This window comes from Mus caroli, unplaced genomic scaffold (genome assembly GCF_978045245.1).
Source record: "Mus caroli unplaced genomic scaffold, Mus_caroli_1 scaffold_20, whole genome shotgun sequence".
Lineage (NCBI taxonomy): Eukaryota > Metazoa > Chordata > Mammalia > Rodentia > Muridae > Mus > Mus caroli.
The window spans coordinates 28,235,688-28,262,000 of NW_028227275.1; the positions used below are offsets into that span (position 1 = coordinate 28,235,688).

General features: G+C 39.4%; 1 protein-coding gene across 3 annotated transcripts in view; it reads left to right on the forward strand.

Moving 5' to 3' along the window:
* Atad1 (ATPase family AAA domain containing 1) overlaps positions 1–26,313 on the forward strand; it is a 61,004-nt gene that overhangs the window by 25,024 nt on the left and 9,667 nt on the right. For all 3 annotated transcript variants that reach the window (XM_021152111.3, XM_021152107.3, XM_085834255.1), the window contains exons 2-8: positions 3,370–3,544; positions 7,695–7,793; positions 8,691–8,811; positions 11,652–11,852; positions 14,207–14,313; positions 22,339–22,428; positions 26,143–26,193. In XM_021152111.3, the coding sequence (XP_021007770.1) occupies positions 3,383–3,544; positions 7,695–7,793; positions 8,691–8,811; positions 11,652–11,852; positions 14,207–14,313; positions 22,339–22,428; positions 26,143–26,193 (831 nt within the window). In that variant the 5' untranslated portion in view covers positions 3,370–3,382. The remainder of the gene's footprint in view (positions 1–3,369; positions 3,545–7,694; positions 7,794–8,690; positions 8,812–11,651; positions 11,853–14,206; positions 14,314–22,338; positions 22,429–26,142; positions 26,194–26,313) is intronic.

Below are 26,313 nucleotides of genomic sequence, written 5' to 3' on the forward strand. Positions count from 1 at the left end.
GTGGATAATCCTATGGATACTTAGCCATACTGTGAATTGTTACATGAGGCAATTATCATTTGGTGGCTAAATCAGTTCCTTTTTTTTTTTTTTTTGTAATCTAACTGCACTGTATTTTTGTGTAATTATATAGTAGCCATTATAAATCAAATATAGTAGGTTCTTTTTATATAGATGTTCTTTAAGTTCTTATTGAATTACTTAACATTCTAGACCAAAGGCTCTTTATCCAGAATGAGAGCTTGCAGTTGTCTAAAAAATTATTTATTTCTAGGTGAGTTAATATGTATGAGTATTGTTTTCTTACACCACCATTGCTCTCTTCAGACACACCAGAAGAGGGCACCAGACCCCATTATAGACAGTTGTGAACCACCATGTGGTTGCTGGGAATCGACTCAGGACCTCTGGAAGAGCAGTTGGTGCTCTTAACCACTGAGCCATCTCTCCAGCCATGGAGTATTGTTTTCTTAAACGCGCCCCCCCCCCCCCCCCCCCGCACTTGCCAAGGTTGCCAAGGCTTAATGACACTGTTAGATACTGATACCTTTCTCCTAAACTGTGATGTCACATCACTCCTGATAAGCTGCTTTTGTGAAAGTGTTGCCTTTGACACTGGAGCTAATGCCTGCTGTAAACCTGAGTGTTGTAGTTGCTCAGGGATGTGCCATGTTTAAAAGCGGTCACATCACCTCCCTTTCCCCTGTCCCTGAGTTGGTTAGGTCTCATGTATCCCATGCTGTCTTACAACTCACTGTGTACTCTAGTCTGTCTCAGCCTCTTGGGCACAGGGGTTACATGCGTGAGCCCCATGTCCAGATCCTCCCTTTGTTTTCATGTCACATGTAATCAGACCATACCCTCCCTGTTTCTCCTTCCCAGTAGGCCAGGGGTTCTCACCCTTCCTAGTGCTGCTACCTTTTAATACAGTTCTTCACGTTGAGGTGACCTTCCCCAACCATAAAATTACTTTTTTTTCTTTTTTTTTTTTTTGGTTTTTTGAAACGGTTTCTCTGTATAGCCCTGGCTGTCCTGGCACTCACTCTGTAGACCAGGCTGGCCTCGAACTCAGAAATCTGCCTGCCTCTGCCTCCCGAGTGCTGGGATTAAAGGCGTGCGCCACCACTGCCCGGCTTCATAAAATTACTTTGTTGCTTCTTCATAACTGTAATTTTGCTAAGAGAACACACAACATTTGTCTTTCAGATCCTGCTTATTTAATTACCATAATGATCTTCAGTTTTCATTAATTTTCCTGAAAATGATAATTTATTTTTTATAGCTCTCTAAAATCCCATTGTGCATCACATTTTCTCTAAATATTTATCTGTTGATGGACATCTAGGTTAGTTCTATACCTTGGCTTTTAGGAATAATGTAGCAAAAAACATGGTTGTATAAGTATCTCTCTGGGATGCTAAATTACAGTTTTGGGGTTCGTGGTATATAATTCATCTCAATAGTGATTTCTGTAGTGGCTGCAGCAGCTCTTATGCCTTCTAGTGTATAAATATGATTCCTAGTTCCTCATATCTTCACTGGCATTATGTGTTTTATTGATGTTAGCCTACTGGCTGGTTTTGTGTGTCAACTTGACACGGGCTGCAGGTATCACAGAGAAAGGAGCTTCAGTTGAGGAAATGCCTCCATGAGATCCAGCTGTAAGGCATTTTCTCAATTAGTGATCAAGGGGGGAGGGCCCATTGTGGGTGGTGCCATTTTTGGGTTGGTAGTCTTGGGTTCTATAAGAGAGCAGGCTGAGCAAGCCAAGGGAAGCAAGCCAGTAAGTAATATCCCTCCATGGCCTCTGCATCAGCTCCTGCTTCCTGACCTGCTTGAGTTCCAGTCCTGACTTCCTTTGGTGATGAACAGCAGTGTGGAAGTGTAAGCTGAATAAACCCTTTCCTCCCCAACTTGCTTCTTTGTCATGATGCTTTGTGCAGGAATGCAAACCCTGACTAAAACAGATGGAATATCAAGACAGTTTTTTTTGTTTTTGTTTTTCCTTTTTTGTTTTTTCGAGACAGTGTTTCTCTGTGTATTCCTGGCTGTCCTGGAACTCACTCTGTAGATTGGGCTGGCTTCGAACTCCAAAATCCGCCTGCCTTTGCCTCCCGAGTGCTGAGATTAAAGGCATGCACCACCACGCCTGGCTTTTCTTGTTTTTTTTGTTTGTTTGTTTTTGTTTTGGTTCTCTTGTTTCATATTTACTTTGTTGTTGGAATCAAAGGGTGGTTCAAAAAGTTTAATGTCACTTACCAATTAAGAAAGTGCATACTTAAATTTTAAAAGGTTTTGAGAAAAAGGAAACATTCGTGGTATGGGAGATAAATGAGTTGGTTTGTAGTTTGATTTTTCACTCTTAGATGAATTGGTATTTATTATACATAATAGAAGACATTTTTACTCTAGTATCAGTAAAGGATTTTCTTGTTAGCCTCTTTTTCTGCAGTTGGATTAACATTAAAATCACTGTTTTCCAGGTTCTTTAAAACATACTTAAAAGCTAAGTATAATATAATATCTGCACTGTACTTTTTTTTTTTTTTTTTGGTTTTTCGAGACAGGGTTTCTCTGTATAGCCCTGGCTGTCCTGGAGCTCACTTTGTAGACCAGGCTGGCCTCGAACTCAGAAATCCGCCTGCCTCTGCCTCCCGAGTGCTGTGATTAAAGGTGTGCGCCACCACGCCTGGCCTGCACTGTACTTTTTAATAAGTTTATTTTATAACTAAATGTATCTAACCTACTTCAGTTTTTTTTTTAAAAGATTTATTATACATAAGTACACTATAGCTGATTTTAGATGCACCAGAAGGGGCATCAGATCCGATTACAGATGGTTGTGAACCATCATGTGGTTACTGGGAATTGAACTCAGGACCTTCAGAAGAGCAGTCAGTGCTCTTACTCGCTGAGCCATCTTGCCAATCCCCCCACTTCAAGTTTCTGAGGAAGGCTTTTAATGTGTTTGTTTACTTAATGTATGGTTTTCCTTCAAATGAGGCACTTCTTAAACTATAGGCAATGTTTTTTTTTTTAATATTTTTTATTAGGTATTTTCCTCATTTACATTTCCAATGCTATCCCAAAAGTCCCCCATACCCTCCCCCCCACTCCCCTACCCACCCACTCCCACTTTTTGGCCCTGGCGTTCCCCTGTACTGGGGCATATAAAGTTTGCAAGTCTAATGGACCTCTCTTTCCAGTGATGGCCGACTAGGCCATCTTTTGATACATATGCAGCTAGAGTCAATAGGAAATGTTTTATTTTGACCAAAAGTTAGTTTGTTTTACTTAGGTCAGCTTGCTTTCTCTCCTAATTTTAATATATGGTTATTTCCTAGTGACTTTTCTCTGTGTCTTTTTAAGGTTAACAATCAAGATGGTACATGCTGAAGCCTTTTCTCGTCCATTGAGTCGGAATGAAGTTGTCGGTTTAATTTTCCGTTTAACAATATTTGGTGCAGTAACGTACTTCACTATTAAATGGATGGTAGATGCGATTGACCCCACCAGGAAGCAGAAGGTAGAAGCTCAGAAACAGGTATGAGGATGGCAGGGGTGAAGGCCATGCTTCCTGTGCCAGCAAAGACTGTTTACCCAAGCTAAGATTGTAAATGTAAAACTTGGGTGATGATTCCTTGCTGCAGCTTTTCAATATCAATCCTAAAAATCTTTTTTTTTTACTCTGTAAATGAATATCACAAGAAAAATTATGAATGACAATACAGAGGTTTTTGTTGTTCTGTTTTTGTCTGCATTGCATTTGTCTGATTGTAACACAAGAGTCAGAGACCTATTTACTCATACTTACTTTCTTTGTAGACCAGGCTGGCCTTGAACTCACAGGTCCACTTGCCTTGCCAACTTTGGTTTTTAAAACCCTCTTTATGTACCTGAATGTAACAGTGTAACTCCTCACCATCCTTCATCCCTCCTCTTCCCCACACACCTCAAATCATGGAAATCAGTTTAACTCTCAGGTCAGCATTTGATAAATTCCCATCATTTTAGCCTTTTTTCCCCCTGGTAACAGGGTGTCTCTCTCTCTCTCTGTATGTATGTATATGTATGTATGTGTTTGGGTTTTCTTTCTTTCTTTTTTTTTTTTTTTTTTATGTGTGTATGTATGTGTTTGTTTCTTTTTTTTTTTTTTTTTTTTTTTAAAGATTTATTTATTGATTATATGTAAGTACACTGTAGCTGTCTTCAGACACTCCAGAAGAGGGAGTCAGATCTCATTACGGATGGTTGTGAACCACCATGTGGTTGCTGGGATTTGAACTCCGGACCTTCGGAAGAGCAGTCGGGTGCTCTTACCCACTGAGCCATCTCACCAGCCCATGTGTTTGTTTCTAAAGACTTATTTTGTTTTTTTTGAGGCAGAGTTTCTCTGTGTAGCCATGACTGTCCTGGAACTCATTCTGTAGGCCAGGCTGACCTGGAACTCAGATCTGCCTGCCTCTGCCTCCCAAGTGCTGGGGTCAAAGGCATGCGCCACCAGCACCTGAATTTTTTTTTTTTTAACATTAACTGGCAATTCAGGATTATATAGTACAATTGTAAGAGAGAAATATATATACTAATCATAAAAAGATGTTAAAGGTGTCGAAGTAATTCGGACTCCTTATTAATTACTTAATTTGTTGCTTTGGTTGTTTCTTCTATGTCCACTTAAATTGGATCAACGAGTGACGTCAGTGGAAACACAGAGGATGTCTGTTTCTGACCTGGTTAATAGTTGGTCTGTACTTTTGCTCTTAATATCATGTATTGTCTGGGTCTGATGAAGAGCCTGAGAGCAAGTGTTACCTCGTGAGAGCCCTTCCTGCTTTCTTCTGGGCCTTCTACTTTCTCTTATTCTACTCAGGCAAAAATACCAGTATTTTAAGGAAGGCCTACTTAAGCAACTGTACTGTACATAGCGGGAAAGAAGGAGACCATGAAAGGACAATGAATGGTGTAAAAGGATAAAAACAGCTGGAGCCGGGTGTGGTGGCACACGCCTTTAATCCCAGCACTCGGGAGGCAGAGGCAGACAGATTTCTGAGTTCGAGGCCAGCCTGGTCTACAACAGCCTGGTCTACAAAGTGAGTTCCAGGACAGCCAGGGCTACACAGAGAAATCCTGTCTTGGGGGGGAAAAAACCAAAAGAACAAAAACCTGGCATGGAGCTGTTAGCTATAGGTTAGTTCCCTTTCTCTGACCCACCTTCCCCGGAGTCCCCGTTATCGTCTCTGTCCACAGACGCCTGGCTCGTGTGAGGCCCACCTTTTAAGAGGTGAGCATTGATGAGAAAGTGTGATTGTCATTGAGGGTTAACAGATAAGACTGCATGTAATTTGTTTTTTGCCCAGACATTTTTCCTTTTCTATTAATGCAGCCTAGAGTTAGAGGCTTACTTCATGGTGTTAAGACTGGATAACTTGTCCACCCCGAGGGATGTTATTTTGGAGGTATTTATAAGGTAGATTTTTGTGTTGTATTTGTTTATTAATCATGCCTTGTTCTCCAAAAAGAGAAACTAGTTCTTCAGGACTGGGCCTTTCACATTAGAGAAACCAGGGTTTAAATTCCAGTAATTGGACATTTTAGTTATATAACCTTGGCAGCTAATACCAGAGGTGCCTTCTCAGGCTTAGAGAGGATATCGGTTTCCCCAGAACTAAATGTACAGATGCTTATGAGCCACCATGTGGGTGCTGAGGGTCAAACCTGGGTCATCTGAAAGAGCAGTCACTGCTCTTAATGACTGAGCCATGTCTTTAACTAGTCCTTTTATCTTTTCTGTTACTGTTTCAACATAACCTGAAGCTATAAATGAAACTGTTATTGCAGGAGAGAGACATGGTAAATGATTGTGTATTTTCTGTTTCTATAAAGTTAAAAATGTATTATGTGTGTGAAGGAACATACATACACCCCCCCCACACCCACATACCCACACACGCCCACACGCCCTTGCCCTAGAGATGTGGTAGAGATCAGGGAAGAACCTGTGGTAGTCCTCTCTCCCTGTTGTATCATGTGGGTCCTGGTGATCAAGCTCAGATCTCCAGGCTTTTGGCTTCACAGCATACTCAGTTACCTCCTGAGCCATCTCACTGGCTCTCTCTTATATATATATATTATACATAGGCACACATAGATGCACACATACATTTCACTAGCTCTCATGTGTGTGTGTGTGTATTTTTTATATTATATATATTTTATATTTTACATTATATGTTTAAAATACATATATATATATATATATACACATACATACATACATACATATATATGTTGGTTTTTCGAGACAGGGTTTCTCTGTATAGCCCTGGCTGTCCTGGAACTCACTTTGTAGACCAGGCTGGCCTCGAACTCAGAAATCCGCCTGCCTCTGCCTCCCAAGTGCTGGGATTAAAGGCGTGCGCCACTGCACCCGGCTTGGAAGACTTTTTTAAACATGGTTTAACAGAACACCTCAGTTCTAAAATGTCCCCTTAATTGAAATTTTAGTCTGTAGGTATAGAGTGATACAGAGTTGACGACCAGTGATCAGAAACTCCATGTTACGTGGAGAAGCAGAGACAAATGTGCATTGTGATCAGAGTATAAGCTGCAGAGTGGGTGGCTTCAATTGAGCTCCTGTCCCTTCTATTGGCTAACTTTTCACCTAGAGCAAATTATTATTACTAATATTTTTACATTTAATGTGTGTGTGTGTATTGTTTGTGTATGTGTGGTGTGTGTATATATGCCTACTCACCTCTTCCATGGTACACATTTGGAGGTCAGAGGACAACTTGGAGGAATCACGCCATGTGAGTTCCGTGTGAGCTCAGGTTGCCAGGCCTGGTGGCCAGAGCACTTGCTTGCTGAACTGTCTTACCAGCCCATGATAAATTACTTAATCATGCTAAACTTTGGCCTGTTCATCATGATATGAAAAAAATCATACCTACTTCCTGAAATCTGAGTTCATTTATTGTGTTTTGACTTGTTTGCAAAATCAGGATATGTTTCAATTTTATCTGAAAACTTTTAGATCTTTATTAAGGAAACAAACTCCATTGTCCAATGTTTTTGATTCTTAATTCTATGGGCTTTTATCTTGACATCTTAACCTATAATAATCCTACTAAGAAAGAAAAGAAACTACAAGGTCTTTTGAGAGCCAGTGAACTTACTGATCTTTTCATTCCTGTGTCATGTGTCCTATTCTCTCTCTTTCTCTCTCTCTCTCTCCTCCTCCACCCCACCCCCCGCGTTCTGAGACTGGTCTCATGTAGCCCAAGATGACCTTGAACTTGCTCAGTAGCAGAGGAGGACCTTAATCCTTCTGCTTCTGCTTCTACCATGGGAGTGCATGCCCACCTCTCACCCCCTTCTGCCTCCATCATGGGATTACATGATTACGTCAAACTCGGCTTCTGTCTCCGCTGTGGGAGTACATGTCCACCTCGAACTCATCCTCAGCCTCCAGGTGCTGAGAGTCTTCTGTACCGTCACGCCCACCCAGCCTTCCTTTATCAAAAGCTGATCAACTGTTACTGGTTCAGTAGAGTGGATCCTCAATTCACAAGGAGCCTAGAGTATCCTTGGAAGAGTCTTACATCTTGCTGTTCATTGCTGTTTAGACTTCTTTGTTTTGAAATGTCAGTGTTTAAATATCAGAACAAAGATTGCTTGTCTTTTTTTCTCTCTAGGCAGAAAAACTGATGAAGCAAATTGGTGTGAAAAATGTGAAGCTTTCAGAATATGAAATGAGTATTGCTGCTCATCTAGTGGACCCTCTTAATATGCATGTGCGTATCTTTAATCTTACCTTCTTTAACTTTTACCTTTTTTTGGGATGGGGCCTGTCTGGCAGTCTGTGACAAAAGATCTGGAGGACCATGACTAATGTCAGTGGGTCTCTAGGAGTCAGGAGGTACTCAGCACGGCTGCAGGCACAGATGTGATTCATTGCACCAAGTATATACAGGACAGCAGCAATAGAAAGATAAATGGAACAGAGCCTAGAGAAAGCCAGCCTCACGTTTCTAAGAGTGCTTCACCTCCCAAATACGGGGATTACAGGTGGGTGCTGTGCCTATCTGCCTTCATGTGGATTCCAGGGATCTGAACTCCTGTCTTCATGCTTACATGACAAGTCTTTCCTTCTTACCATCTCCCCAGCTCATTAGTTGTACTTTTCATGAATAAAAATTGCAAGTGCAATTTCATGGGTATATATCTTGTTTCTAAAACTAATGCCTATTGTGTTTCACAATGAATATAATTACATTCCTGGTAAATTCTTCCTTAGTAGTCAGTGCTAAATTATTTGTGCTAAATAATTTTGTTCTCAGTTTTCCTTTGTTCTCAGTATTTCTTTCTCCTGAGGGAGTGAGTTTGTCTTGTTCATTTACAGATGTTTGTGTGCTTCTTGTTCTTCTGTCGCTGGAATTGAATCCAGCAAGAGTCTTATATGCTAGGCAAGCTCTCCTACTGAGCCTTGGTGCTTTGTTCAGTAATAAGCAATTGTTAAATTACTTTTTTCAGAGTCATAAAGTTTATTAATTTAGTTACTCCCATGAAAAGTTTTTACTTATTATCTACAACTGTAACCTTTTATTTACATGTAATTATTAGATTATAAAATGACTTGCCATTTGTGTCTGTATGTATAAGTTGTGACATTCATGTTTAACTTTTGCCAGGTGACTTGGAGTGATATAGCAGGTTTAGATGATGTCATTACAGATCTGAAAGACACAGTCATCTTACCTATCAAAAAGAAGCATTTGTTTGAGAATTCCAGACTACTGCAGCCTCCAAAAGGTATGTTTAGTGTATGTATTTGCCTACGCATTAAGAGGGTAAAAAAAAATTTAAGTTTCTTTTGCCTGTAGGAACTCTTTTCCTTGAAATCAGATTCTTAGAATGCCAAGGTTCATTGAATTGTTTCATGAAGAACATTTTTTTTCCTGAGACATAAAGAAGTTTAAAATATTTACTCATTCTTCCACTTCTGAAATTTTGGTGAATTCCACTGTACAATAATTCTTCTATTTGAAATGCTTGTTGACTACGAAGTAAGTTGAAATTTGGAAAATTAGGTCTAAAGACATTTTTCTTTAGAAAAAAAAAAAAAAAAACAAACACAATTTTCTTTTGGTTTTATTTTCAAGCAAAGCCAGAATTTTTTTTTTTTTTTTTTTTGACAAAGCCAGAATTTTGTTGGTTCACAACTCTAGTGATTTTATTTTTCCTCTTAGCAGTTTAATTTTTGATGTTAATGACTTTTTTTTTCTTTTTTGTTTTTCGAGACAGGGTTTCTCTGTGTAACCCTGGCTGTCCTGGAACTCACTCTGTAGACCAGGCTGGCCTCGAACTCAGAAATCCGTCTGCCTCTGCCTCTGCCTCCCGAGTGCTGGGATTAAAGGCGTGCGCCACCACGCCTGGCTGGAAAATCTTTTTTTTTAAAGATTCATTTATTTATTATATCTAAGTACACTGTAGCTGTCTTCAGACACTCCAGAAGAGGGCATCAGATCTCATTATGGATGGTTGTGAGCTACCATGTGGTTGCTGGGAATTGAACTCGGGACCTTCGGAAGAACAGTCGGCGCTCTTAACCACTGAGCCATCTCTCCAGCCCGGAAAATCTTAATCTGCTAAAAATTAACACAGTTACACCACAGGGGTAAAATATTTAAAGTGATAAATGAATTCTTTGAAGCAAATCAGATTCTTAAAGTACTATGTGTATTTGTGATGTGATGGTGTATCTGCAAGTGTAAAATCCTGAGCCTTTTGTCTGTATCTGCACTTTGTTTTAAAAACTCTGAGACTTAACTGATATGTAAAAGGTTGCTACTAGTTAGATGTGCATTCCACATTAAAATGTGATTCTAAATTTATTTTTAGCTTTAAATGAAATGACATTATATTACTGTTCTTTATTCTTTTATATGACTACCCTACAAAACAAGTCAATAGACATTTTAAACACCTAAATGACTTAGTTAAAAATTGCAGAGAGGGGGCTGGCGAGATGGCGCAGTAAGAGCGCCGACTGTTCTTCCGAAGATCCCGAGCTCACCGAGTTCAAATCCCAGCAACCACATGGTGGCTCACAACCATCCGTAACGAAATCTGATGCCCTCTTCTGGAGTGTCCTAAGACAGCTACAGTGTACTTACATATAATAAATAAATAAATCTTTTAAGAAAATGCAGAGAAGAGGCAGGCATGGTTACAGGTGCCTACGGTCTCAGCACTGTAGAGGCTGAGGCAGGAGGAGAGAGAATGTGAGTCCAGCTTAAGCTACAGAGCATGGGCCACCCTTTAATAAAAGAAAAGGTTGCTTGAAAATATTAACAATTCAGTTGGACAGTTGTGGCACACGCCTTTAATCCCAGCACTCGGGAGGCAGAGGCAGGAGGATTTCTGAGTTCCAGGCCAGCCTGGTCTACAGAGTGAGTTCCAGGACAGCCAGGACTACACAGAGAAACCCTGTCTTGAAAAACTAAAAAGAAAAAAGAAAAAAAGAAAATATTAACAATTACTGGTAACAACAAAGCTTACAGATTTACATTTTAAAATCAGGTTTTTGGAAAGCTTAGTTTAAAATGATTAAACTTGGATTGATGGATATTACTTTAGTCTTAAAAAATTAATACCAGTGTGAAAATATGTGGATGCTTTAAGGAAAAGTTTGATAACAAAATTGTGTTAACATTGTGGAAATAGCTTTAAATTTTTCACTTAAAAATACTTAAAGTATTTCTGAAGGAAAAATGTATCACAGATGTTTTTCTCTTGCTTTGATTTTATTTTTTTATTTTTTCCAAACAAGATGTATTGTCATGGAACTAGCTCTGTAGACCAGCCTGGCCTTGAACTCTGAAATCTGCCTGCCTCTGCCTCCTGATCATTGGGGTTAAATGAGCCACCACCACCCACTTTGTTTTGAAGTTAACTTTTCTTATGTTTTGAGACAATATTGGATAGTTCCAAAAAGCTTTCAGTTTATTTCATTATGTACCATCTATTATGTTGTCACTTCTAAAGTATTTTATGAGAAAAGCTGAGCTTTAACTTAAGTATGTAAGACTAGATTAAAATTCCAAACCTGGCTATAGATAATTTATGACTATGACCATAATTTTAGGGATGATTCAGAAAATTCTACTCCATTTAACTGAGAAACTGTAATGATTGACAAAGACCTTAAACTGTTAAGATCTCTTGATATGTTAAAATATTAACCTTTTTATTTTGTATTCAGAGGCAGGTTGCTGTCAATAAAGATTAAAGGGGATGACATCATTTTATCCTTTGGAAAGTAAAATGGTCCTGACTGAAAGCTCCTTTCCTTTCCTTTTTAGAGAAGATGTGTATCTGGGAAAAGACATTTGTCCTCTTTGCTGAGACAGAAATCTGAGCAATAGCAAATGTGTTTGCCACAGTCTGTTTAGAAATCGCATTTTACCTAGAGGTTACCATCTGTCAGATGCCGCAGAGTTCAGCTTGCCAAGGTGGAAGGCATTTCTACTGTTACATTAATAGAGGCATTGAATATCGAGAAATTTTTATTAGTTCTATGCTGATTAGCATGTAAACTGAAGAAATCTTTATTTTCTTTAAGGTAATAATAAGATAACTTTGATTTCCAGGTGTTCTTCTGTATGGACCTCCAGGCTGTGGGAAAACATTAATTGCCAAAGCAACAGCCAAAGAAGCAGGCTGTCGGTTCATTAACCTCCAGCCTTCGACGCTGACTGATAAGTGGTATGGAGAATCTCAAAAACTGGCTGCTGCTGTTTTCTCCCTTGCCATAAAGCTACAGCCTTCTATCATATTTATTGATGAAATAGGTATGCCATTTCCTATGTGATCATTTTAAAAAGCCATTTAAAGGTGCTATGTAGAGAAACAGATTTAATTTTAGTATTTATCTAGGTTTATCGAAAACCAAAAGATTTGTTCTTTTTTTTTTTAAAGATTTATTTATTCATGTATGTTATGTATATGAGTACACTGTCTTCATGTGTATTGGAAGAGGGCATCAGATCCCATTACAGATTGTTGTGAGCCACCATGTGGTTGCTGGGAATTGAAACCTCTGGAAGAGCAGTCAAGTGCTCTTAACTGCTGAGCAATCTCTCCAACCCCAAGATGTGTTCTTTTTAAAGAATTTGTGTGGGTGACTGTGCCATGTGGAAGTCAGAGGACAGCTTGGTAGAGTTGGTTCTTCCCATTTACACAGGACCAGAGGATCAAACTCATGCTACCAGGTTTGTGCAGTTATAGCCTTTACCTTTGAGCCATGCTAGCTTCAAAAGGTATAGTCTAATATGCCATGTGTAATTTCCATGATATAAAATGGGCCATAGTTTGTTTACTCTCTCATTTGATTAATGGCTATCTCGTCTCAATTTTTTTGTTTTTTTTTGTTTGTTTGTTTATTTGTTTTTGTTTTTTTTTGTTTTTTTTTTCCCGAGACAGGGTTTCTCTGTGTAGCCCTGGCTGTCCTGGAGCTCACTTTGTAGACTAGGCTGGCCTCGAACTCAAATCCTCCTGCGTCTGCCTCCCGAGTGCTGGGATTAAAGGCGTGCGCCACCACTGCCCAGCTTCTCAATTTCAAATAATATATATGTTGTAGACTTACATGTGTGAATATTTTCTTATGCACATGATTGTCTATGATAAATACTTAGAAGCTTTATATAAAGCTTTTCTTTAATATTGGGATTACTTGTTCTTGAAAGTATTGCACTAAACTGAGGAGGGCAGGGTGAATGCCTGCAGTCCCAGAACTGGGGAGGCTAAGGATCGAGAGATTGTCTTTCCTTGTTTTGTCTTGTTTTGTTTTACATATAATATGAGTTAGGAATTTAATTTAATTTTATTTTTCCAATTTGGATAGTCAACTTAGAAGAAGAAAAAAAGACTCCTGCCTTTGTTTGTTTGATTGATTGTTTCAGAGTCAGGTTTGTCTGTGTAGTACTGGCTATTTTAAAATTCACTCTGTAGATCACCAGGCACCCATTTTACCTTTTATGCCCTGAGTTTTAGTGGACTCCGAATTTTTGTGGCTTATATGTTCTTGTTAAAACATATTGTTATGGAGCTGTAGAGATGACCTGCTGGTTAAGAACACTTGCTAGTCCTCCAGAGGACCTCAGTTTGACTCCCAGTGTCAGGTGGCTCACGACTGCAGGAGTAGAAACCCTGACTAAGACAGTGTGGTTTTGATTTGGGTGTGTGTTCTCTTCAGTTTACTCTTTCAACTAATTTTGAATTTTTGGTGTATGTCTTGAACACAAAAGTTATAGCTGGATTTTTTAAAAAGCGTAACTCTCTTTAACTGGAAAGTGCCTAATTTTCATTTATTGTGAAAGCTAATATAGTCACATTCATTTCTGTTACATAATTTTGTCCTTTTTGCTTGCCAGTCTGGTAGATAACCTCTTGCCCTTTAGAATTTTTCTTTCTCTTCTACACATTTGAAGCTATTTATTCTTTTTCTTCTATTGAAACAATTTACATACCTGCTTATTTTAAAAAGCCTAAGCTCCCCAGGCATGGTGGCTCACCACAGTAATCCCAGTACTTAAGAAGCCGAGACTCAGTTTGTGTGAATTCAAGGCTGTCCTGGGCTACAGAAGGAGAGAGACTCTATCTTAAAAGTGAAACCAAAATCTTGGGTATGTACGTACACATACACCCACACTCTGCTTAATTACCATCTACAGAACTTCTTGGTCAAGTATTCAGATCTTCCCCCCTTTTAAAGTTAAGTTGTTAGCTTATTTTTGGGTTCAAGTGCACATTTGTTTAGAATCGAAGTCCAGTTAGGTACATGTTTTGCAAATACGTTTTCTAGTATAGTTTTTCTTTTCATTTTCTTAACAGTACCTTCTTATTTATTTATTTATTGAGACAAGTTTTCTCTATATAGCCCTGTCCCTGGTACTCACTCTCTCTTTCTCTCTCTCTCTCTCTGTAGACCAGGCTGACCTTGAACTTGAACTCATGGAGATTGTATTCTAATTTGCTCAATAATTGACCAGGATTGTCTTTATCAGGATAATACCTGAAACAGCATAAATAATCCCCAACTCTCTTTGTTGTTTTACGAACTTCACAGCCTTTTTAATAGTCTTAAATTATACAATGAATAAATTACCCATCATTAGTTACTAAGTTAAGAACCCTCTTCCTTTAGACTCTTTCCTACGAAACCGTTCCAGTTCTGACCACGAAGCTACAGCGATGATGAAAGCTCAGTTTATGAGTCTCTGGGATGGACTGGACACTGATCACAGCTGCCAGGTATTGTAACAAACGCTTCCATAGACGTTTAAGGTTTGTTATCAGTAGGAGCTTTATAGGGCTTCTTACTATACTTTTCAACAAAAAATCTTTTATGTATTTTTATATTTAGTGCTAAGTGATAAGGAGCCAAAAGAACATAGTTTTTATAAACTTCACTCATTTTAATTCCTACCATCAGGTTTATATAAGTAGAAGAGATAACACTCCCTGTATAGTTGCTGCTGTGTGACGCTGAACCTCAGAGTACAAATATTGAATAATGATATGTATCTGCCTCTAATCAGTGCTTCATCAATGGTCATAATAAAAAATAATGTTCTGCCGGGCGGTGGTGGCGCACGCCTTTAATCCCAGCACTTGGGAGGCAGAGGCAGGAGGATTTCTGAGTTTGGGGCCAGCCTGGTCTACAGAGTGAGTTCCAGGATAGCCAGGGATACAGAGAGAAACCCTGTCTCGTAAAACCAAACAAACAAACAAAAATGTTCTGTATATAGAGTAGATTTTTGAAAGAGGATCATATAAAATGAAAATGAAAAATGAGGCTTCACAAATAGTCTTTTTTTTAAAAACTGTGTTTATTTTAACTTATTTATTTTTATGTGTATTGGTATTTTCAGTACATATGTCTGTATGAAGGTGTGAGATCCCATGCAACAGGAGTTATAGTTGTGAGCTACCATGTGAGTGCTAGGAACTGGACCTGAGCTCTGGAAGAACAGCCAGTGTTCTAACCACGGAGCCATCTCTCCAGACCCTTCACAAGTGGTCTTAGCCCTGCAACTTAAGCCAGACTGAACTTGTGTCATTTCTGGAAAGTGTGTGTGTGAAACAAAATACTGTACTCTGATCCCCTGGAGCTGCCCCTGAGTTCAGTTGCACATGCTGCTATGGGACCACTAATCAAGACAGAACCTTCAGTGCACAGTGGCCACACCTGTTATCCTAGTTATACAGGAAGCTGAGACTGAAAGTGTAAAGGATTAAGGTCAACCTGAGCCACATTATGAGGTCCCATTTCATAAAAATACTGGAAATTTTGTAACCATAGCCAATCAAATAATTTATTTGTGCTCATATTTTTTCCCCCGTAATATTGATTTCTGACAGATTCACTACATGATACTGAATATCTTCAATTTGGTGTTCCTAGTTAATCTTTTTCTTTTTCCTCAAATAAACTATTCTTGAAAAGCAAATGATAACGTTGGGGGAGAAGAGATGCTTTAATAGCTAAGAGTGCTGGCTGTTCTTGCAGAGGACCCAGGTTCAGTTTCCAGCATCCACACTGACTCATGTACCTAAGCTCCAGGAAGGGGCTGCTCTACCAGCCCCCATCCAGCTTCTCTTGAATCCAGGGAGAAAAAACACAGACACACACAGTTGTTTAATTTCAATTTGCCTTTTTGGCACAATTGCTGGGCGCTACTTATCTCCTGCCTGGAGAAGCTCTGCATCTTTCCACCTGCCCTCAACTTTAGTTGTTCAGTTACATCTAGTCCCAGCTAAACACTCCCTACCTCCCACCTGTAGGAGCAGCCACAAGCCACCGACTGCTCTGCTCAAGATCTCAAATGGCTGGCTACCTTTTCTCCCTGAAAAGCATGGAGAAGTCTTTCCTTGAATCTGTCTCTTCCTGCAGGGGCCTGGAAATCCCACCTATTCCTTCTGCCCAGCAATTGGCCCATGGCTTTTTTTTTCTTTTTTCTTTTCCTCCGGAGACAGGGTTTCTCTGTGTAGCTCTGGTTGTCTTGAACTCACTCTGTAGACCAGGCTGGCCTCGAACTCAGAAATCTACCTGCCTCTGCCTCCCAAGTGCTGGGAGTGTGATAGGCGTGTGACACAACTGCCTGGCAGCCCATGGCTTCTTTACTGCTAGATCAAGAACCAATTGGGGAACAGGACCTTAGCATCAGAACCACCCCTACACACACACCACATGGTGTCTTATAACCACAAGTAAGTCCAGTTCTAGTGGATTCAGTAGGGATGCAAAGCAGTGCGTATGAGTGCATTCACACAAAACATGCATGCACACAAAATAAATGCAGTTAGTCTAAAAAACAATGTATTTTTAACAGACAAATTTAGTAAATGATCATTGCTGATTTCATTTTCACAAGAGATAGGCTGAGTGTTGGGGCATTTACCTGTAATTCCAGCTCTGGGAAGGTAGGAACAGGAGGATTTCAAAAGTTACAGCTAGCCTGGGTTATGTGGTGAGATCCTGCCTCAAAACAAAACAAAGTGCTGGAGAGATGACTCAGCTGTTAAGAATTCTTCCAGAGGTCCTGAGTTCAATTCCCAGCAATCACATAGTGGCTCACAACCATCTGTAATGGGTTCTGATGCCTCTTCTGGTGTGTCTGAAGATAGCAACACTCTACTCACATATATAAAATTAATCATCTTTAAAACAAAACAAAACTGGCTGGTATAGACCCACAAGCCTGTAATTGTAATGTTTAGGAAGCTGACACAGGGAGATTCCCAATAGCAGACCAGCCTGTGCTATATAGTGAAGCCTATATATATAGCCTGTGCTATATAGTGAAGCCTGTATATATAGCCTGTGCTATATAGTGAAGCCTGTATATATAGCCTGTGCTATATAGTGAAGCCTATATATATATCCTGTGCTATATAGTGAAGCCTGTATATATAGCCTGTGCTATATAGTGAAGCCTGTCTGGAGAAGTCAAGGATTTGGGATGTAGTAGTTAACTGTTTGCCTAGCATGCCCTGAGTTTAGTCCTCAGCATTGCAATATAAAAATAAAAAGAGTGAGAAAAAGATCACCTACTTTGATGGCTTTACATACAATAGAATGCTAATAAATCTCCTTAATGCTAGATATAGATTCAGTGGAAGGGAAAAAACTACTATAAAGTCAAGATGTCATCTTTGTCATCTAGTTTGGCTTTGAACTTTAAATCCTTTCTTTCCTGAGCACAGGAATTACAGACACATGGCACCACATATTTTCTTTTAGTACAAGTGATTTATCCATGTTACTTAGTTGTGAGTTATGAAGTCTTAGTGATTATGTGTATTGTATATTTGTGTTTTAAATTTCAAATAAAATAAAAAAACCCTTAGCGTGGGAGAGAGTCTCCATGGTGCAGCATGCTTGTGGCAGGCAGGCAGGCAGAGGACACCTTGAAGCCGTTGGTTCTCCCCTTCTGTGTAGACACCAGGATCCTAACTCAGGACCTCAGGCTTGGTGATAAGCCTGCTTACTGCTGAACCCTTTCACTGGCCCTGCACATGTGGTTGCTACCCAAGAGCCCAGGCTTTCTATAGACATTTCTTATAAGTTTCCCTAACCTGTAGAGTGTGTGATGTACACATCATACAAGTGAGTCTCTTGATGACATCCTAGTACCATAAATTGGAACTCAGAATCAGAACTCATATTATTCTCCAGAAAATGAACTCATGTGTCCTTTTCATCACCTCTTTGAAATACAGTTTTATGATGAGGGGAACAGCCTTTAGTTAGTATAATGGTTAGAGAAGAAACCACATTATAAATGAGGGTGACACTTACGGAACATTTCCTGTTAATAATTGGCTTTAATGAACATATAAGATTGGTGTAGACCAGTGGTGCATGCCTGTAACCTCAGCATGTAGAATGTTGGAACGAGAGCCATTGCAGTGTGATGCCTGCCTGATTTACTTAGTGAGCGTAGGTCAGTCATGTCTGTATAGTAAGACCCTGTCTTAGAAATAAGCCAGGTATGGTGACACATGTCTTTAATCCCACTCCTTGGAGGCTAACACAAGTGGATCTTTATATGTTGGAGGCCTAGTCTGTCTGTACAGTGAGCTCCATGTCAGTAAAGGCTACACAGATACCCAATAAAATAAAGTGTAAGGCTTATTAATGGAAATACCTTACAAACTGCCCAAAATTAATTTCCTAAATAATAATGTTTAATGTGTTTGAGTGGTTGGACAGTTAGGCCATGTACGAGAAGATGTATTAGGTTATACCTTCTTCACAGCAGACTATACAATACAGAGGCAGTGGAGGAGACTCTAGCCATTCCTGGTGAGCTAGCTCCTCAGCAATGTGTGGCATTTTGGTTTGCAAAACCACAATTTTTTTTCCCACAAATAACAATTGCTATTTTCATTAATATGTGTTTTGGCTTGAAGAAGGGAATGATAGTGTCGCTCTTTTTCTTTTTTTTTGTATGTAGAAAAGGTTAAAATTTATATTTATAATCTTGAATCAGAGGTTTTTTTATTTTTTTTTTAAAGATTTATTTATTTTATACATATGAGTACACTGCCATTGCTCTCTTCAGACACACCAGAAGAGGACACCAGACCCCATTACAGATGGTTGTAAGCCACCATGTGGTTGCTGGAAATTGAACTCAGGACCTCTGGAAGAGCAGTCAGTGCTCTTAACTGCTGAGCCATCTCTCCAGCCCATTGAATCATTTTTAAATGTATTTTACTTTTTTGGGAAACAGTTTTTCTTTCAGATTATGTTTTCAAAGACTGTTGATAGATAATGTTTGGATGTTAGATAGCTTTCTGGCAAACGTATTATCATAAAAGAAACAACAGTAAGTGGTGGATGAAGCCTGTCATGACAGCTGGGCACCTTAGCAACTAATGATACAGTCTTCCTTCTCAGGGAAGTGAGACATAAAGAATAATGGTGTTTTCAGTACCTTCATAAATAAGGATTTGAAGTGTAACTTTAGGTTTGCTTACTTTTTAGAGATTTATGTATTTTTATATATATGAGTACTCTATATGAGTAGCCATTCCTCTTAACTGTGGAGCCATCTCTCCAGTTCCCTTAGCACACATTTTTTAAGGTTTTGCTTTAGTGTCTACTTATTTATTTATTTATTTATTTATTTATAAAGATTTATTTATTTATTATGTGTAAGTACACTGTAGCTGTCTTCAGACACTCCAGAAAAGGGCGTCAGATCTTGTTACAGATGGTTGTGAGCCACCATATGGTTGCTGGGATTTGAACTAATGACCTTCGGAAGAGCAGTCGGTGCTCTTACATGCTGAGCCATCTCACCAGCCCTATTATTTTTTTGTGCCTACTTTTTAGAACATTGCTGTAGATACACATGGTGCCTTCTGTGGTTTTTGCAGTTTTCAACAAGCTTTGTTCAATATTAGTTCACATTCCTCCTAACAGTATATCAAAATACCCTTATACTTTTTTGTTTTGAACGAGGAAGGGTCTTACTCTGTAGCCCTGATTGGTCTGAAATTCACTATGTACACAATGCTGGACTTAACTCAGATCTGCTTGTCTTTTCTTCGTGCTGGGATTAAAGGCGCATACTAACATGAACTTGTACTTTTTCCCTTATTCGATTAATAGCTCATTAAGTCACTTTTACCCATCTTTTACATTTGGTAGACATTTTAAATTTATTACTTTAATCAAACAAATTGTAGAAAATAAAAATAAAAGAATCAGAGTGGTAAGATTTTGTTTTAGGACACTTGATCCATACACAGACTTGCATAATGTCGTGGAACTTAAATATGTATTTGTACTTACATTTGTCCCCTCTAGATGGCAGACTTGGCTAATTAACAATAATTTTGCCCTGAAAATTTAAATATCATTACATGTAAAGAGTAAAAATAGGCCGGGTATGGTGGTGCACGCCTTTAATTACAGCACTCGGGAGGTAGAGGCAGGCAGATTTCTGAGTTCGAAGCCAGCCTGGTCTACAAAGTAAGTTCCAGGACAGCCAGGGCTATACAGAGAAACCCTGTCTCTAAAAACAAAAAAACAAAACAAAAAAAAAGAGCAAAAATAGAATATAAAATTTGGTAGATAGTTTAACTTACTTTAGAGTTATTTGAGAAATCTAAAGCTGTCAGGCAGAAATAATACTAGTGATTCTAGATAAGTATATTCCTATATAATAATAACAAATTATGTTTGTATATAGCAGGTCTATCTGCCATTAGGTTATTTATATCCTTACGAAATTTTCACCAAGTGTGGTGGTGACAAGTGTCTTTTATCTAAGCACTGAGGAGTAGAGGCAGGCAGATCTGTGAGTTTGAGGCCAGAATTCCAAGACAGACAGAACTGCATAATGATACCCTGTTTCAAAAAAACAAACCAAGACCTTTCCTTGTTTAGAACATCTTGGTTCTTATTTTTGTTGATTTTTAAAAATTGTTTTTCTTTTAAATTTTTTTTAAAAATGTGCATTGGTATTTTGCCTGCATGTATGTCTGTGTAAGGGTGTCAGATTCCCTGTAACTGGAGCTGCAGACAGTTTCGAGGTGCCATGTGTATACTGGGAATTGAACTCAGATCCTCTTGAAGAGCAGCCAGTTCTCTTTTTTTTTTTTTTTTTTTTGGGTTTTTCGAGACAAGGTTTCTCTGTATAGCCCTGGCTGTCCTGGAACTCACTCTGTAGACCAGGCTGGCCTCGAACTCAGAAATCCGCCTGCCTCTGCCTCCTGAGTGCTGGGACTAAAGGCGTGCGCCACCACGCCCGGCTTGCAGCCAGTTCTCTTAACCACTGAGCAATCTCTCCAACCTCTAAAGTTGTTTTCATTTCTGTATTTTTTTAAAAGGAAACTAATAGACTCAGAAGTTGGTAGGACTGATGGCATATTTTCTCCTTTAGAATTTTTCTTTTTTTAAAAAATTTTATCTGTAACTCATTTTTTTATACTCCATATTTCATTCCCCATCCCTCCTCATCCCATATCTCCTCCCCATCCTACGCCGTCTCCACGTGGATGCCCCCCTCCCACCCCACCTGACTTCTAAACTCTCTGGGCCTCTAGTCTCTTGAGGGCTAGGTGCATCATCTCTGAATGAACACAGACCTGGAAGAAGTCTACTGTATGTGTGTTGGGGGCCTCACTCATATCAGCTGGTGTATGCTGCCTGGTTGGTGGTCCAGTGTTTAAGAGATCTCAGGGGTCCAGATTGAGACTGCTGGCCCTCCTATAGCGTCACCCTCCTCCTCAGCTTCTTTCAGCCTTTCCTAATTCAACAACAGGGGTCAGCTGCTTCTGTCCATTGGTTGGGTGCAAATATCTGCATCTGACTTTTTCAGCTGCTTGTTGGGTCTTTCGGAGGGCAGTCATGATAGATCCCTTTTTGTGAGCACTCTATACCCTCAGTAATAGTATCAGGCCTTGGGGCCTTCCCTTGATCTGGATCCCACTTTGGGCCTTTTGCTGGATTTTTTTTTTCCTCAGGCTCCTCCTCCTCCTCTCCATTTCCATCCCTGTAATTCCACCATTCCTGATGTTTTAGAAGTTTTCTTCCCCTCTCCTTTCAGAGCTTCTGTGGTCTCTGAGGGTTGGGGTGAGCACAGAGCCTCTTACATGCTAGGCAAGCAGCCCTCTGCTGAGCCACCGTAGCCCTTGTCAGAGTTTCATGCTTGCTTTGGTTCCCAGCTTTCATTTGAAGTTGCATCCTGTAAGGTTTAAATTTAGCATACCACCCTCGGAGCTGGTGATCCAGTGAGATGAGGCTGTGAAATCCAGAGAGAAAGCACCTAAAATGCATCAAGTGCCATCAGAAGCCTCACACTTCCAGGGAAATGCCTTTTTCATAACATTGTCAAAGGACTTAAAGGGCACCTTTCACTCATACTCCCAGGATGTAGTCATTTAATAACCAACCATATTTTGTAAAATACAAAGCATATTAACATTTTTATAATTCATTGGTGTAGGCACTTACCATATTTGTGAAATACAGTGTTTTTGGAAACTACACTTCTGCAATAATGGATCTTATAACTGAAGAGTAGACATTTCAGTTAGTAGAAATCCAGTGAGTTTTCACCAGTCTTTCCAGATATGCAGTTGTTTGATTATTTTAATCTTATGATTAAATTAAATTTTACCTATAAACATTTGACTAATGCTGTTTATCATGAAATTTCTTGTAAACAATTAGCTTAAAAGCCACTTCCCAATGATGATGATCTCAGAAAATATTGTTGGTAGAGCTAATTAATGCCTCGTTTGTCTTTATATGTTTAGGTTATAGTAATGGGAGCTACCAATCGCCCTCAAGACCTTGACTCCGCTATAATGCGAAGAATGCCTACACGATTTCACATTAACCAGCCTGTAAGTACTCTTTATTGTATTGAAGAGGGAAGTCATTGCCTGGTTCTGTGACTTAGAACCAGGATCACTTGGTTTTTGGATTTCTAAAAAGAAAGGTATAAGGAACTCCTGTAGGCTGTGCCCTCTGATGCCTTTCTGCTTTTCTTACCTTTATCCTAAGGTCAGTGCATTTGCTCTTTCCCCTAGAAGTAGATAAGCCCCTCAAAGTTGCCTACGGGCTTTAGTAGTTTACCTTAGGAAGATACAGAAGAAAATCTGAATTAACGTTTTGGATTAAGACAGAATGAAATGTGGGAAGTAGAGGTTAAAGGATCATTGTTTTCTGAATTCTTAGCCTAGGACAATTGAGATTGATTATTACGAAGTTAGTGGTTCCAGAACCAATGTACTGTGCTCTAGCTATGAAGAAAAATGCCATTCCACTTCTCTTCCATTTGGTTTTGACACATTCGCACTCTGGAGCCTGGAACTCTAATAGGAAACCCACCACAGAGCGCAGGTACAGGTGCAGGCTGACCACGCTCCACAGTGCTACTCCCCAGGGCTGGTTCACAGTGCTGGTTCACAGTGCTGCTCCCCAGTGCTGGTTCACAGTGCTGCTCCCTAGTGCTGGTTCACAGTGCTGCTCCCCAGTGCTGGTTCACAGTGCTGCTCCCCAGTGCTGGTTCACAGTGCTGCTCCCCAGTGCTGGTTCACAGTGCTGCTCCCCAGTGCTGCTCCCCAGTGCTGCTCCCCAGTGCTGGTTTACAGTGCTGCTCCCCAGTGCTGCTCCCCAGTGCTGCTCCCCAGTGCTGCTCCCCAGTGCTGGTTCCCAGTGCTGCTCCCCAGTGCTGGTTCCCAGTGCTGCTCCCCAGTGCTGGTTCCCAGTGCTGCTCCCCAGTGCTGGTTCCCAGTGCTGCTCCCCAGTGCTGCTCCCCAGTGCTGCTCCCCAGTGCTGCTCCCCAGTGCTGCTCCCCAGTGCTGCTCCCCAGTGCTGCTCCCCAGTGCTGCTCCCCAGTGCTGGTTCCCAGTGCTGGTGAAGAGCTCACCTGTCTCCTTGCTACCTCACCCTCCAATAGGCTGTTATAGCTTCTTAACATCCTATATGTTCTATAGAGGAAAACAGTTTACACAGTTGTGAATTTAGTCAGCTTTTACATTGAAAACAATAGGTTCTCATGGCAGGTGATGTGTTCTATATGAGCAGCATATTATATGTATAGGCACTTAAGGGAATTTACATAGTTTATCCTTTCAGATTTTATAATAAAAAGATGATAACTCCATTTATAATCTTAAAATTTTTAACCTAACTCCATTCTAACCTTGAAGTCCTTCGTCCCACTTATATTCTCTCAGTTGCCAGATTCAGTTGATACAGTGAAAACGGGCTCCTAAGGTTAAGGCCGTGGGCTCTGTACAATTACTCTGCTAAGCCATGTGCTAGAGCCAACACTTCTGGTTCTTCTGGGGATATATATATATATATGTATGTATGTATGTATGTATGTATGTGTATATATATGTAGGTATGTGTGTGTACACACACATATACACACATACCTACATATATAAAATCATTTTATCGGATAAATCACTGAGGTCTTTTTGAGCAACGGAGAATGAGGTAGATAAATGAGACAAGCAAGGCCTTCCAGTCGTGAGGAGCAAAGATAAGAGGTGTGGAAGCAGGTTAGTGAGTGGGTTTGTAGTTGACTTAGAGCACTGAGGAAAACAGATGTCTATCAGTCTGGGAAGGTAGACTGCTGCGATGTTTACATGGACTGTGTATGTATGCTTCACATACATTCTCTAGTTTCCAGGCAAGGTAGTAGACTAATTTAAAGAACATTTGTTTACCTACAAGGCTTTGAACACTAGTGATGTTTATCAGAAATTCAGTTGTAGGACTGGCAGGATGGCTCAAAAGGTAAAGGCATTTGCAGCCAAGCCTGCTGACCTAGTTTCAGGAACCCACTTGGTGGAAAGTGAAAACAGATTACAGAAAGTAAGCTGACCTCCACTTGTACTTCTCTACAACATAAATATTTTTTAAAAGACTTAAAAAATTAAAAATTGAGATGTAATTCTAAAGACAGCTAAGGATTTTGATGTACCTGTTGTATTAAAAAGAGGGTTGGTTATTAAACTGTCAATATGATACAGTGTGCATTATCAAAATGAATTATAGTAGGTTTCATCAACTTGTTAGATTTATTTACTGTTAACAAACAAGCTGGAATCTTGGGCGGGAGAGATGGCTCAGCAGGTAAGAGCACCCGACTGCTCTTCCAAAGGTCCTTAGTTCAAATCCCAGCAACCACATGGTGGCTCACAACCATCCGTAATGAGATCTGACTCCCTCTTCTGGTGTGCCTGAAGACAGCTATAGTGTACTTACATGTAATAAATAAATAAATCTTAAAAAAAAAAAAAACAAGCTGGAATCTTGTCATTGTTCATTTTTATTTAATGTATCTTAGGGGTAATTCTTTTGTGTGTTAGCTACATTGTCAGAATTTAAACTTACCCTAAAATTCCTCCCCGAGTTAAGTACTTATTAACTGAAAAATAGTTGTTGGTGATCATCTAACACATCAAACCTTTCTGTTAGAAAGACCGAGGTATGGAAACAGCGGAGCTTTGTCTCATTTATTATGTGATTTTAAAGTGAGTTCAAAATTTTTTCTTAATATTAATAAGAATGAATTTATCCATGACGAATTTAAAATCCATTTTTATATAAGATGTTTCTTATTTCATCATCATCACCATCATTACTTACATACGATAGTCCTATTTATTATCACTACTACTGCTACTGTTTTTACTGTTTTAGCTAGGTTCTCATGTAGCCCAGGCTGGCTTGACTTCACAGTGTAGTTGAGGATTACCTGAAGTTCAGACGCTCCTACCTCAGCCTGCGACTCGAGGCTGGGATTCTCCAGCATAAGCAGCCTTTATGTAACTCTGTAGAGTGAGCTAAGTGTAGCTTCTGTTCTGATGTAAAAGTACCATGGATCACTGAAGGGAGATCATTAACATTCACATAAACATTCACTAATGAATGTTAATGAGCACAGGCATTTTACTGAAGTGTATTAATCATGTCCTCTAATTATTAGTGAAAATAGCCCATTTATGAAATGCCATAATGAAAAAAGTTACTTTAGAATGCTAAATTTTAAAATAAATAAAAGACAATTAAAAATTGACTTAAAAGGAGTTTTTGCGATGGTGAACTTTGATAAATTTAATGAGAAGAAAAAAGAAAGAAAACTGTATGACTATATAGGAAATTAGCTGGCATAGTAGTACATGCCTGTAATCTGAGCATAGATTACAGGCATGTACTACTAATCTAATCTGGGATAGAGGTAGAGAAATTGCTACAAGCTTGAGTCTGGCCTGGTCTACATAGTAAGTTCTAAAACAGGCACATCCTGTGTCAAAAACATAAGAAACTTTGGGAAGACATTGTTATCTTAATGTACTTCTTTTTTTTACTCAATAAATACTAAGGGTGTATTATTTTCCAGGCATGAATAAGAAACAGCACTGAGTGAACTCCCACAGATAGTTACTGTCCAGTGTCTTATGATACCTTGTTTTAACCTCTACCACCCTGCCATTTTATCAGTTATCCAGGAATTTACAAAGGGAAAACAGTAGAAAAATCACTTGCTCAGTATTCTTTTTAAATGAATGCTAATTAGAATATTTTCTGGTTTTTAGGCTCTAAAACAAAGAGAAGCAATTTTAAAGCTCATCTTGAAAAATGAAAATGTAAGTAGAAAATGGTTTATTCTCGTCCTAAAATATGATGCTTTTGTTTATAAAGTCATTTTAGAAAGAAATGAAGAAGGACTCTGAGAATAATGTAACTTTAAACTTCACTTTAGTTAT